The 15,154-nt window shown below is 38.9% G+C and overlaps 1 protein-coding gene across 3 annotated transcripts in view; it reads left to right on the forward strand.

The window, feature by feature from the left end:
- RELN (reelin) overlaps window positions 1–15,154 on the forward strand; it is a 518,586-nt gene that overhangs the window by 134,903 nt on the left and 368,529 nt on the right. For all 3 annotated transcript variants that reach the window (XM_047695315.1, XM_047695316.1, XM_047695317.1), the window contains exon 3: window positions 9,580–9,715. In XM_047695315.1, the coding sequence (XP_047551271.1) occupies window positions 9,580–9,715 (136 nt within the window). The remainder of the gene's footprint in view (window positions 1–9,579; window positions 9,716–15,154) is intronic.

A 15,154-nucleotide genomic window follows, 5' to 3' on the forward strand; every position in this document is an offset into this window, starting at 1 on the left:
ACAGAATGCTCACTCACGGTAAGGGATAAGGAACCCAATGTGTACATTCATGGACATAGTCCTAAAAATCATGGTTGTTTAAAGCTATCAGTTATTTTAGCTATTTTGGTATCAGAACTTCATAGAGTCTGAACTTGCTCTGTGGTAGACATAGGCCATCTATGATTATCCAACATTTTTATAAAGTTTCCCATATTGTGAGTACCACCATTCCAAAATAGAATTCCCACACTTCCTCTGTAGGGGTGAAGGCATGTAACTTAGTTTCCTCCTGCTATCTAGAACAACCCTCATGAGACTTGGATACAGAAGAGTGTAGTATGAGCTGGGGACTGAGCATGGGAATCCATATTCCATCAAGTACAGTCATGGAAAGTTCTTATTTTTTGGGGGGGGGAGTAGCTGAGGTGAATGTTCTGTTATTTTAGTCCATATATGGTTGATGTCAAGGAGCAGGTGGTGTCAGCTATTGTTTTATGTTGGCCCGGTCCTGTGGACTTAACTCCTTGCTGGGCAGCATCCAGGTTTATTTCTGTGTATCTCCCAGAGAAGCTGCCTCATCTCACTCAACATTCCTTTAATTAGCTAGATTGTATTCAGTGGTTAAAACTGAGGTATCAGTAGTATACCCAGAGCCTCAGTGATATTGTATTTTATATAAAAATAGAAATAACATATGATCCAGCAATAACACTTATGGGTAGATTCCCAGAGGACTTTAAATCAGAATTTGAAGAGATATCTGCATTTTCATGTTCACTGCAGCATACTTCCCAATAGCCAAGGAATGGAAACAACCTAAATGTCCAACAACGGAAGAATGGATAAAAAGAATATGCTATATACTTACAGTGCAGTATGCCATATGTGACAACATGGATGAACCTAGACCACAGTATGCCAATTGAAATAAAGGAGTTACAGAAGGACAAATTCTGCATGATTCTATTTATATATGGTGTCTAAAATAGTCAAAGTCATGAAAGCAGAGACTTGAATGCTGGTTGCCTGGGGTTGGGGGGAAAGATGAAATGGAGAATTGCTATTCCAATGGTCTCAGGTTTCATTTATGCAGGATGTTTTGTTAAGAAAGCCTTGCCTCTGAGGCTCTTTTCAACCTCCTACATGGGCTTGGGTTTATATCTCTGAAGCGACTTCCTCTTTGGTTTTTTCTTTCCTGCCAATGTGTAAAATCTGACTTCTAGCCTGGAAGTTGTACCGTGAATCCAACATACACCAGGGCAAGTCAAAGGAGCAAGCAGCAGGTAGGGAGGCAAAATAGAGTTCTGCACAGGTAGTCAGTATGGTGTGGTCAGTTTGCAAAGTCTGGGGGCAGACAGTATGTGGTGATTCCCTGCCAGCAGCAGAGGTTAATGGGAGAGGGGAGGTGGTATGCAGTGTTAGGAGGGGGGCAGTGGAGGTATACTTTGAACCAGTGGATCAGAGAACTTCAGTTAGTGCAAACTTTTGCACTTTAGCTCTTTGGAAAAGTTGCTGCTCTGTCAAACTCAGTGGCCACATAGACCTAAGGATAACTGAATGGCTTTGACCTTTAGGGGAGTGCTTTTGACCTAAAGATGTCTCACTCACATCCATATCTCATTCAGAGATGTGCCTACCAAGAGGACAAAGAGTATCCAGTAATTCTCTGATGAGAAATTAAGGGGTTTGGATGGGGTAAGGGGGATGGAGGAGGAGCACCTAAAATTGTACCTGGAGAAAGGGGTCCTCTTCCTGCTTACTCTCAGATGGTTTGCTCTCCATCATTCGGTTTGGACAGGATTTCCTTTGGATCAGGATTGGGGTCTGTCCCAGAATTGAGGTACTTCCATGTAAGGATACAGGCAGGGGAGAAGCCAGGGCACAGTGTAAAATAGAAGATGTGTTCAAGTGTCATTCCCTAGCTCTGTTATCCTTGCAAGTCACTTAAAATCACTAGTTCTGGATAATTCTCCTTGGTCTCCAAAATGGGAATGATAATATTCAACACATATAGTGCTAACTCTGTGCTGTGTACTCATTCAGTCTTCATGACCAAGCTATTACTACCATCTCCGTTTTCCTGGAGAGGAAACTGAAGAGCGGAGTTTTTGAGTAACCTTCCCAAGGTTCCATAGCTCCTCGGTAGTGGAGCAAAATCTGAGCCCAGGCAGACTGACTCCAGGGTCTGTGTTTAACCTTTCCTGACGATTGTCCCTCCAGTACTAGTAAGGCAATAATAGGCCTAAAACACTGGGCGCGGAGAAGGCATTCAGCAAATGGCAGGGCTGGAAGAGGACAAGAGAGGGAAGGCAACAGCAGTAATTCTCACCTTTGTAATGGCAGTGAGTGAGGAAAGAATCAGGTTGACTTAAAAGAACATCTTTTTGTGTAATTGACAAGAAGAGTGGAAATAGCATGAATTCTCATACGTTTTCTAACTTATGCCCATAGACATACAGGTTTTAAAAGGTTTTCATGCTTTTTTGCGTCTAGACTTACGCCTGAAACCAAATGTCTTTAAATCAATGTTTTAAAAATGAAACAATACCCAGTGTGTATATAGGTGAGTGTGTGTGCATGAACTATTCATTATCTAGTAGCACAACTGGAGAGCTGTTCTTTTCATATCCATTTTCATCAGGCTGGTGCTTCACAGATAAGCTGCAATAAGGATGTTTTCAGAAAGTTCTGTGATGACTTTTCAGCCTGTAAAATCATGTTACCTTTGTTGAAATGTTTGAGTATATTGACTTAGTGAAGAAGGCAAATAATAGACAAGTCAAATTCTGTAAGTAAACAGTTACTCGTATTCAAATCAAATGAAAAGATTTAAAAAATGACTAAGAGGAACTCCATAATCCATTTTCCCTATTCACTTACAATACAACACTAACTTTCCAAACCAGATTTGCAGAAGGGTCTGTTTTGTTTTTTTTTTTTAATTAACTGATTGAAGCCTTTAGATACCCCTTTTAAGGAAAGAGCAAATGATAAAAATTAAATGAATTAGAAATCACCTTAAATATTTGTCTTATCTTCCGCTCTTCATGTAGACATAAGTTAATAGATTACTAAACTTCTTGACACAACATTCTACTGTACTTTCTGAAAGTGTTTGAAATGGTAAAATAATATTTCTTTTAACTTTTCATCATTTTTATATATGCAGCCTACATTTTTCACGAACAAGAAATTGTAATACTAAGGTACTTGCTGTTTCCTTGGCAGTGTCTCATCCACAGATATCGTAGTGCTTGAAATCTGTGAAAAATAAGCCAGTTTAAACCAGGGCAAGTTTCTACCCACTTTCACACTAACCATGGCAAATCACACACTAAATAGATTTGAGTTATCCACATCTTTAATCTACAAAATATGGAATAAACCCAACACGAATGTGTAACTTTTCCACTACATTGGTTATTTTGAGTAATAAAGTCTTCAGTGTGCTTCTTAGAAGTGAATGGCCTACATTTTTATGAGATTATGTGCATTTTGTTGTAGAGATGGAGGAAATTATAGAACTTTTAGTTACAGTTCTGAAGATCCAAGGTGTGCACATTAAAAGCTTAGAAAACTATTCCTTTGGGAAAATAGAGTTCATACAAGGTTTAGTCACAAACTTAAAATAACTGAAGACTTGTCAAGGAAAATGACATCCCAGAAGGCAAAGAAATATGTATCACTGTCTTGAAAGGAATCATGGAAGCAACTTTAGAACAATTAAAGACACTGTGAGCCTCATCTTGCAGAAGTATAATGTGGATAAAGGAAACTCTGGGATAGATTTATATCGTTTAACCACGGTGATCATTAAGAAGACAAATATGAGATATTTTTACACTAGATATCCAGTGGTTCGAATGCCTTGATGAATTTTTTTTTATTTATCTATTTGACAGACAGAGATCACAAGTAGGCAGAGAGGCAGGCAGAGAGAGAGGCGGAAGCAGGCTCCCTGCTGAGCAGATGAATTTAAAACACCCATACTAAGTCAAAGAGTTGTACTGACTCTTTCTAATATAGAAAGTATGGCTAGATTGTGAATATTCTATTTTTCAAGTGTATATACACAATATTCAAAAGGAAAATATGTTTATAACATGGATGCTTTAAGATCTTGCTAGACAAGTTATCAATTTGTAGAACTTAAGAGTTTAAAATTATACTTTACTTTCTTTACCCAAAGTTAGGTCAGGAGAGCCATACTTCTTGAAGTGCTTATTGTCTCTCAGAGTCCATAATGTACTTGGAAAAGTAAAGCTTTTTTCTCTGAGGAAGAAGTTCCACATGAACAGTTTTTTGCATGAGAGTTTACATGTACATACAGCAAGGAAATAAAATTTTTATTATTACTGTGGCACACACATATACATTTAATAAGTATATATATCCCTGAGATACATGTAATTAAGTTCTATTGCAGATCTGATTTTCCCTTTTCCTAGTAATATTAAAAACTCAATATATGTCCTATTATCCAGCATGCAGCAGGGAAAGCACCATCGTAGACTTAAATTCATTATCAAATTCAAATTTCAGTTGTCCCAAGAATAGGTTCCCGAATCACCTATGTTAATTAGATGGTATATGTCTTTCATGACACAAGCCATTAAGATCACTGTGGCGGAGGCAGTAAATTGTTGTTTCATAGAACTCTAGAATCTGAGTCTGACTGCCCTCCTCTTTGTACTCATTTTATATTTGCACCTCTGCTCATTATGTCTGCCTTTGAGAGATGTCCTTCCATATTTTCTTCTATTCATTTAGATTGTACTCAGAGAGCTATGGCACTGAAGGGGGTCTTAGTGATCACAGACCAGCAGTTTACAGATGTCAGAAACGAAGCTTGAGAGAGGGGGTACCCTGACAAGGTCATTCAGCCGTGTGTGGCAGAGTGAGGGGATGGTCTCTTGATTATACCCTGCTGTCTCATGTGAATAAAAACAAATATGGGAAATCATGGCTTTTCTCTCAAGACTCTGCTCCAGCCTCCCTCTTCAATAGTGCCATTTATGACTGGATTGCAAGGGCACTGGTCTGAACCCACACTACACTCTCCACTTTCTCTGTGACCAGGAGCACATTCTTTTATCTGCATTGTCTCAGGGTCCTCACAGGTAAAATGGAGAAACTAACAGCTTCTACCTCACGGGGTTCTTAAGAGCCTCAAATAAGTTAATATTCATGAAATGCTTATAATAGCACTAAGCCATACTAAGTGCTCAATTAAGTATTATCATAACCGTTATTGCAATTGTTTCTATTAGTCACTCTTCTCCTACTTCATAACTCTTCACAAATACAACTTCATTTAGCCCTACTTATTTTCCGGGTATTTTATTTAGAATGTCGTTTTCTCCAGTTTTCTCTTTCCAGCTCAAGTCATTTCGGGATAGGGACCACGGCCTGTGTTTCTTCTGTGCACCTCCACGGGGCCTAACAGAATGTTTGAGCCCAACTGGGTATTCTGTAAATACTGTTATTTCCTGCTGGTTGATATTAAGATGAACAGATTGCTAATAGTTGCAGCTCTGACCAACTTTTAGATATTTTCAAAGAAAATGCCAGTTAAAATGGGGAGGGCACGTATTGCATGGAGCACTGGGTGTAGTGCAAAAACAATGAATACTGTTACACTGAAAAGAAAAAAAATGTGGTAACCAAGATATGGGAGCAACTCGAATGTCCATCCACAGATGAATGCATAAAAAAATTTATTATCATATATTGTATATATATGATAGAATGTTAGCCACAAAAAAAGAATGAGATCTTGCACCTTGCAACAACATGAATGGACTTAGAGGTTATAATGCTAACTGATAAGTCTGACAAAGACAATTACCATATGGTTCCATAATATATGGAATTTAAGAAGCAAAACAAACAGAAGGGAAAACCAGATTCTTAAATACAGAGGACAAATTGGTGGTTGGTAGAGGGAGATGAGTGGGGAAATGAGTGAAATAGATAAAGGGTATTAAAATGACCCTTGTGAAAAAAAAATTACCCTTGTGATCAGCATGGAGTAATGTATTGGATTATCGAGTCATTATATACCTGAAACTAATATAACACTGTATGGTAATTATACTTCAATTAAAAACAAAAAGAAAATGTGAAAGCAGTAGAGTAGGTTAGGGCTCTTTGTTAAAAAAGCAAAGACTACTGCACACTCCTAGTATTTGAAGGTATGTAATAAGGCCCTCAGAATACATGTTTGGGTGTTCTAGGAATAGTGGGTAAAGAACTGAATATTTTGCATTACTATCAGGGACACATTTTTTGCATGTTCTTGACTACACATTGAAATTGCTTGGTGAGCTTCTGAAACTCCCAGTATCCAGGCTTTATCCCCACCCAGTTAACTCAGAATCTCTAGAAACCAGTAGAGTAGTTATCCCATCTCTTTAGATGATGCCATTGTGCAACCTTGTTGGGGGAACTACTGTGCCAGACAGCTGGATGGCAAGAATGTTGTTCTGTGGCAAATTTACCCAGAGTGGGGTGTGTCATAATTACAACAGTATAGCTATTTTATAAAATGTTGTGAAGTAATATGCAGCCTAGACATTGACTCACTTTCCAGGAGGGGTTCTGAAGAATAGGGAGCTACTTGAATGTGAATTCTATTACCAAGGCTGTGAAACCCTGAAGCCTTATTTGTTTGATTCATTTCCCTTCCCACATGATTGTGGCTGGAATACTTGTATTTTTTTGGTCAGGCTTTTTGGTCAGATGTATCATTTTCCACAAACACGCAGGATTTCTGCTTTATGCCCAGAGTCGAGTGGCAATTCCTGAGTCATGGCTTTTGAGTCTCCTACAGCACTCTATGATTTCCCAGGGGAGTCTTTTATCCTCCCTAACCTTGTGGTTTCTCTGGCTTGATGAATTTTGTCTCAAGATGTAGCTTAAAAAAATAAAAACTTGCATGAGAAAAAAGGCACCATTAGGCTATGTCAAAATACAGACCTGTTTCTCTCTTTCTTTATCCAGTATGACCCATTCCTTTATTCTAGAAGATTCTGTTTCACTAGGTAATATAACATATGTGATATCTTTTCTGTTGCTTTTAATGTTTTTAGTTAAGTCATTCTTGTATTGATTCAGAAAAAAACATTTCTTGACTATATGTGATGTGTCAGACATTAAGATAGTTGCTTGGAATATAGCAGTTAAAGACCTACCCCCTTGTAGGTCAAGTGCTATGATGAAGCAGGTATGAACTGTTATGATGACGTGTAGAAAGGGTACCTGTGCAAACATGGTGGGAACTCTACTCAATGTATTGGATCATTTCATTCTCACAATAACTTTGGGGTGAAGAGGACATGGTATTTCCATTTTATAGACAAGAAAACTGGGTTTCACAGTAAGTCATTTGCCTAAGTTCATGAAGCCTGGAAGTGAATTTTTTGTCTAATTGCTCATTCCTGGCAATACTTTTATTAATATTACTATTAATAAAATTTGGTTTTAGAGCATTTTAGGTCACAGCAAAACTGAATGGAAAGTATAGAACATTCCCATATGCTCCCCTTCCCCCGACCACTCCCCACTATTGTCGGCTTCCTGAACTACAGTGATACATTTGTTACAACAGATTAACCTACACAGGCACATCATTATCACTCGGAGTCCCTAGTTCACATGAGGATTCACTCTTAATATTGTGCATTCTTTGTGTTTTAACAAATATATAGTGACATGTGTCCACTATTGTAGTATTAAATGGAATCGTTTCACTGCCCTAAAAATCCCTTATGTTCTGCCTTTTCATCCTTGCCTCCCTCCTAACCCCTGGCAACTGGGGATGTTTTTACTGTCTCCATAGTTTTGCCTTTTCCAGAATGTCGTAGAGCTGGAATCATGCAGTATGTAGTCTTTCCACATTGGCTTCCTTCATTTAGTAAAATGCATTTATTTATCCATGTCTTGTCATGGTTTGGTAGCTCATGGCCTTTTGGCTCTGAATAGATACCCCATTGTTTGGAGTGTCCACAGTTCCATTCCATTCACTTATTGAAGGATAGCTTGGTTACTTCTAATCTGACAAGTATGAATAAGATTTCTGTAAACATCCATGTGCAGGTTTTCGTGTGGACAGAAATCTTTAATTTATTTGGGTAAATACTGTGGAGCATGATTGCTGGATCGTACAGTAAGCGTATGTTTATTTCTATAAGAAAATGCCAAATTGTCTTCCAAAGTGACTGTACCATTCTGTATTCTCACCAGTGATGAACAAGAGTTCTTTTTGTTTCACATCCTCACCAGCATTTGGTGTTGTCATTGTTTTGTACTATGGCCATAATAGTTGGGAAGTGGCATTTCATTGTTGTTTTAATTTGCAGTACTCTAATGACCTATGATGTTGAACATCTTTTCATATACTTACGTGTCTTCTGTATATTTTTTGATGAGGTGTCTATTCAGGTCTTTTGCCTATTTTTTAAAAATTGAGTTGTTTATTTTCTTAGTGTTGAGTTATTTGTTAATACTTTATATCAGGGTGGTGGGGTTATGGACATTGGGGAGGGTATGTGCTACGGTGAGTGCTATGAAGTGTGTAAACCTGGCAATTCACAGACCTATACCCCTGGGGCTAATAATACATTATATGTTAACTTAAAAAAATAAAAAATAAAAAATATTTTATATCAGATGTCAACTAAGAGAATCATCTTCTTAAAAAAAAAAAAAAAGCATCTCCAGATAGCTCAGCTGGGAGCTGACCTGGCCCTCACAGCTGGGCTCTGGTATTCTCACGTGGAATGTAAATGGTTTTACAGATCAGACATCAGACAAGGCCACCTTAAACTGATGGCTTGAGCCAAAACCTAGACCACTTTGTAATCAAACCTGCACACAAACAAAAGCAAGAACATGGTGCAAATCACAAAAGTGACCATCCCTCTCTCCATGCTGACTTGAATTTTATCAATCACAACTTTAGGCTGTGTCACTCTTCATGTATCCCATATACAGATTAATAAGGCACTCCATGATAAAATAGCCCCCACTTTCTGATAGCACCAAATCCAGAAGCAAAACCATGTATCCCTGTAACCTCCCCAGCAAGATTAGGTGATCCCAGGATGCAGGAATTTCAGTACTAAAATCAGGAAATTCCCAGGACAACTCGATCCCCCTACTGTCTAAAATGACCTACCTTAAGCCCAAAGAGTTTAACAAGCCTTTGCTAATATCCTCTCACTGAGATACTTCCCAGTTCCCAATATAACTTAGTCTTATTTGCTATAAACATTTCCACTAAGACCACCCTTGTTATACGGTAGGTATGGCCCTGGTGGTCTTTGTTGACGGACAGAGACCAATCAACAAAATCAAAGCCTAGCAACTACAAGAGCAATGAAACTAGTAGATTACCCCGTAACAAAAATGTTTTAAATTAAATTAAAATTCTCCTAACAACAGGACACGGAAAATTGCATAACTTACTGAGCATCCAAACAACGTGATGAATCTTAGCATATAAGAAAAATGTCCAAAAAATATTGTTCATGCCATGATAAGAAAGAGCTTGTTTTGTTGTTTTTATGACAGCTTCTCTTCCTTTCTGTCTCTCAGGGATCATGTCTGACCACCAGTTTGGTAACCAGTTTATGTGCAGCGTGGTGGCCTCACATGTGAGTCATCTGCCCACAACCAACCTCAGCTTCGTCTGGATCGCTCCACCTGCTGGCACCGGCTGTGTGAATTTCATGTAAGTATCCAAACTGTCTGACCAGTAGGGAAGGCAGATAGACCTCTCACTGGTTGACATACAGACTACGCATTTAAGTATATTAACAGGCTTGACCTTAACTAAAACCACTAATTTTGGTGTGAAAAAGAGGTCCAGATCATAAAAAACAAATAACTTGAACAGTTTAGTTTTGCATATTTCTTTAAATTGGATTTTAACTGACAAAATTACACAACAGGAGTAAAAGTATGTGATGATATCAACACAGTAGGAAAACGAATGCTTGGAAAGTAAGATGGAAACAAATACAAAAAAATGCCGTGAGGCTCCATCTGTGTTTTGGAAGAAGATCACAAATTTAGCTTTCGGCTCTCTGGCCATTAATGCCGAGAGAGAAATGTGATCAGTTAGGTGAGGGATGGTGGTGAGAAGTCAGGGAGTCTGTGGAAACTTAATGACCCTCTCATGTGCTTTCATTAAGACGAAGCTGGGGAATGTGGTAAACGATGTCCCAACAGTACCCTTTGATAATAACACTGGGCTGGGAAGCAAAGGTTGTGACTTGCTCCATCTCTCAATGTAATCTCTACCCCTCCCCCTACCCCAGAATCTCTACTTCTCATACTTCTTAGTCTTCTCTCTTTGTAATCCCATTTTTGACTTTTAACATAATATACTTTGTTTATTTAATTATCTGTAATTTTTATTGTCTGTCTCTTCCAACTGAAATGCAAGTTCCTCGAAAGCAAGAATTTTTTTTTTTCTGTTTTGTTAACTGATTTGCCCCAACTGTCTAGAATAGTCCCTGGCACTCAGTACACACTCACTCAATATTTATTTCATGAGGAGTAGGCCAAAGGAATAAGGCCAAAGGCAGTTCTGAAACAGTTGTTCTGTGGGCAGTCAAGCAAAAGAGAGCTGGAAGCCATCTTGAATGGTTTTCTGTTCTGAACCTTCTGCTCAGACAACAACATCCCATAAAGCCTGCATACTCTAAAATTTACTACTACCTATCCTTCCCCTTTATTACCATACAGTTCAGGGTCAAGGGCTCCTATGGCTCCCACATCACCAATTATAGACTTTCTGCCTATCCTCTGTGTTACCCAAGCTACAAACATCAGATTAATCCTATCCAGCTGATTGACATTTAATCCTATCATTTCTTCTTCAGAAAGTTTTCATACTTGAACCTTTTCTTTCCAGTACCTTTTGCTAGGATGATTATGGTAGCCTCCTAAGTGATCTCTTCTCCTCCAGCCTGTTTCTTCTCCGGTCCATCCTGGACATTGTCATCTAGCTAGTCTTCCTAAGGCATAACCTTGATTACTCGACACATGGATGGATCCCTTACACCTCCTTTCTGAGGACCAGCCTCTTGGCTTGGGTTTGAAGAGTCTTCCCATTCCTGATGTGTATCATCTTCTGTTTTATCTCCTGTGTGCTCATCCTGATCAGGCACAAATTGCAGGACATCCCACAACTCCTTAAACATTCCATGACTTTCTCTTTTTCCATGCTTTCCCCTTAGCCCAAAATGCTTTTTCCCCTCAACTCCAGTTATTAAAGTCCTACACATTTTTTAAGGCCTGTTTAAAATACCAACTCTTGGGATGCCTGGGTGGCTCAGTCAGTTAAGCCGCTGTTTTCGGCTCAAGTCACGATCCCAGGGTTCTGGGGGTCGAGTCCCTTGCTCGACGGGAAGCCTGCTTCTCTCTCTGCCTCTGCCTGCTTGTGTGTGGTCTCTCTCTCTCTCTGACAAATAAATAAAATCTTTAAAAAAAATAATAAAATGCCAACTCTTTTATAAAGCTTTCCAAGATGTCAACACCAGAAGTGATGTGTACGATCGCATTTTGCTTGTAACTCTGTTGTAATGCTGATTATATTTTACTGTGTACTTACTTGAGTTAATTTCTTGCCTTTGCTATTAGATCAGATTGGACAGGGATATGTTTTTATGTCTTTGTGATTCTCCCCACAGCTGGTACAACACCTCATACATAGATATCACAGAAGATGACCTTTGAATTAAATGATGTTCAGTGTTGTCTTTTCCTTTAGTTTAATAGTGATCTCGGATTCTCACTTTTGGCATGCTCTAACTTATTCGTGTTGGCTCCGGAAAGGTAATTTAAATCCTTGCCCTGCGTTACTTCTTCATTTAAGACAAGAATTACTTTTTAAAAAACGAGAACATAAAGTAAATCTGTATCAGCAGCATACAACTGCCTAATTCCAAGTAGATATAGTTTTGAATTGAATCTGTTTAAAATGATATTTGTTGTCTTTGGGCCTCACTGTTCCCAGGGTCCCAAACTCTATTTTCTCCTGAGAAATAACTTAGGTATTTTTTTTAAAGATTTATTAATTTACTTTAGAGAGAGAGAGAGAGTGCATACGCCCCTGAGCAGAGGGAGGGGCAGAGGGAGAGGGAGAGAAGCAGACACCCCGCTGAGCACAGATTCCCAACAACGTAATTCTCAGTCTCAGGACGCTGAGATGATGACCTGAGCCAAAATTAAGAGTCAGACACTTAACCAAATGATCCACCCAGGCACCCCATAACTTAGGTTTTTTAAGTCTTAACCCAAGCAATGTTTTCTTAGAAAAATGCTGTTTGGTCAGAAATAATATTTACCAACTGCAAAGAAGTTCATATGCCCTCACTCATATTTCCCAATAAAATTTTGATGATGCAGTTTGCACTTTTTAGCATTTCTTGAAAAGAAAAAGACTTTATTTATCTGTTTGAAAGAGAGCACGAGAGGTTAGGGGGATGAGAAGCAGACTCCTCCTGAACAGGGAGCCCTAAGAGGGCTTGATCTCAGGACCCTGAGATCATGACCTGAGCTGAAGGCAGGTGCTTAACTCGCTGAGCCACCCAGGCGTCCCTTAGCATTCTTAATAAGCAGTGAATTCTTCCTCATTGTAAGCCATGACTGTATTGAATGTTACATAGAGTAGCTGCTTCCCATGTGGGCTTTTGTTGACCTCTTTCCCTAATTAGTTTGTGAGAGAGTCCAGGAACACTAAAGCAATTTATTTGAAATTTTCTGACCCAAGTGTTATAATTTCTTGCCTTCGTTTCTTTCTCCAGTATTTATGATGTGTTCAGTAGAACTCCGTGTAAGAGTTAGTATCTGTAATTAGTATGTGCCCAGCAGTACCTGAAGGAGAGTGTTAATGTTCAACAGTAACTTTGGGTATTAAACAAAAATAAAATAACAGAATCTATAGCATTTGAACATAAATATGCCATGATTCTCTCTTTTCAGGCTAATCCCCAAAATTAAAGCTGTCATTTTTTTTATTTTTATTTTTTTTAGAGGGAAAGGAGGAGGGGCAGAGGGAGAGGGAGAGAGAGAATCCTAAACAGGCTCCATCTCATGCTCCTGAGATCAAGACGTGCCCTGAAATCAGGAGTTGGATACCTAACTGACTGAGACAGCCAGGCACCCCTTAACTGCCCTTTAAATCCCCCAAGGTCAGAGACTATGTCTAGTATTTTTATATACCTAATAGTTCCCAATGCTAAAACTATGGACAATAGAAGGCCCTCAGTAAGTATTTCCTAATGGCTAATAACAATATCATTGTTTCATTGATCTCCAGATATAGATTTTTTACATTTTGGGAACTCTGAAGTAGAGTTGTATCTTACCTTTGATGGCATCTTAGAATTATAATTGCCAGTCCTAATTTTATCTTTTAAGGTCTTACAACTGATGGCACCTTGGACTTGAAGAAAACCAAGCAATGAATACTGATCATTTACCATGTATCTGGTCTCTCTACAGCTGGCAATTAAATTGACACTGCACCCAGTTTTATAATCTAATGTTAGTACAGCAAATGTATGATGCACACTCTGTGATTTTAAAACCCAGTTTTCTATTTAAAATTCTTTAAAAAACCAAAACAAAACATACTAAGAGTATGGAACGGGGCACCTGGGTGGCTCAGTTGTTAAGTAACTACCTTCGGCTCAGGTCATGATCCCATGGTCCTGGGATCCAGCCCCGCATCGGGCTCCCTGCTTGGCGGGAAGCCTCCTTCTCCCTCTCCTACTCCCTCTGCTTGTGTTCCCTTTCTCGCTGTCTCTCTCTGTGTCAAATAAATAAATGTTTTAAAAAAAAGAATTATGGAACATTTGAACTCAAGTCTAAGACAATTATATAATGTGCTGTGTGTGCTTTTCCTATAGAAGAGTAAGTGGCATATTCGCTGAGTAAATCAGGTTTTATTGATAAACCACTTAACCACATAGTCATTTGGGTCATCTGTTTACATCCTTTCTTGTTAAAAGTAATCAAGTAAGAGACATTGAAGAGAGGATGTCCTGAGGATAAAGTTGCTGGCTACACTGGTACAGATGTATTAAATGGATCGGTAACTAAAATTATTTTATCTGTACTTTTATGACACCTTTCATTTACATTTTTTAAAAAGATTTATTTATTTATTAGAGAGAGAGAGTGAGCAGAGGGAGAGGGAGACAGGCAGACTCCACACTCAGTGTGGAGCCTGATTGTGGAGGTTTGATCCCACAACCCTGAGATCATGACCTGAGCTGAAATCAAGAGCCGGATACTTAATCAACTGAGACACCCAGGTGCTCCAGATATCCTTTATGTTTTAAGTGATAATTTTACTCAGAGAACTGCTTAGTATTCAGATCTTAAATCAGTGTGGTTTGTCTTTACTTTTATATTTGACTAGTCTTGAGTGACTAGAAAGCCTTGAGTTTAAAGAGACATTTAACTATCCAAATTTCTTGGATGTACCCCCCACACACACTAAATCCTAAGGGCAAGGAGAGGGTGCCGAGAGAAAAGAGGAAGGAAGGGGAAGGGGGAGGAGGAGGGAAGAGGCAAAAAGATAACGACAGGGCAAGGGGAAAAGGGAACAAAGGAAGGAAAGACATCTTCCAGTCCTCTAATCTGAAAATTTAGTGAGAAACTACCAGGGAAAAGAGGTTGTAAAATAATAATGGTAACATTAATATTTTTGAAAATGTGCTGGCCATTGTTCTGAGTAGTTTATACCTTTTACTCCATGTCCTCCTTGCAGAAATTCCATGAAGTAGGTACTCTTCTTTTTTTTTTTAAGGTTTTATTTATTTATTTATTAGAGAGAGATTGAGAGAGAGAGAGAGAGCAGGAGCAGCAGGGAGGGGCAGAGTGAGAAGCAGACTTTCCACTGAGCAAGAAGCCCGATTCAGGACTCAAGTCCAGGACCAGAGATCACAACCTGAGCCAGAAGCAGATGCTAACTGACTGAGCCACCCAGGCACCCAAGTAGGCGCTGTTCTTATCTCAGTTTGGTGATGAGCAAATTGAAGTAGAGACATGTTAAATAATTTGCCTAGTATCACTCACCTAATGGTTGGAATAGCCTGGATTCAGAAGGTAGTCCAGTTTTAAGCAGGTGGTTTTTCCTCTTCACTGCAGTTGC

The sequence above is a fragment of the Lutra lutra genome, chromosome 11 (genome assembly GCF_902655055.1).
Source record: "Lutra lutra chromosome 11, mLutLut1.2, whole genome shotgun sequence".
Lineage (NCBI taxonomy): Eukaryota > Metazoa > Chordata > Mammalia > Carnivora > Mustelidae > Lutra > Lutra lutra.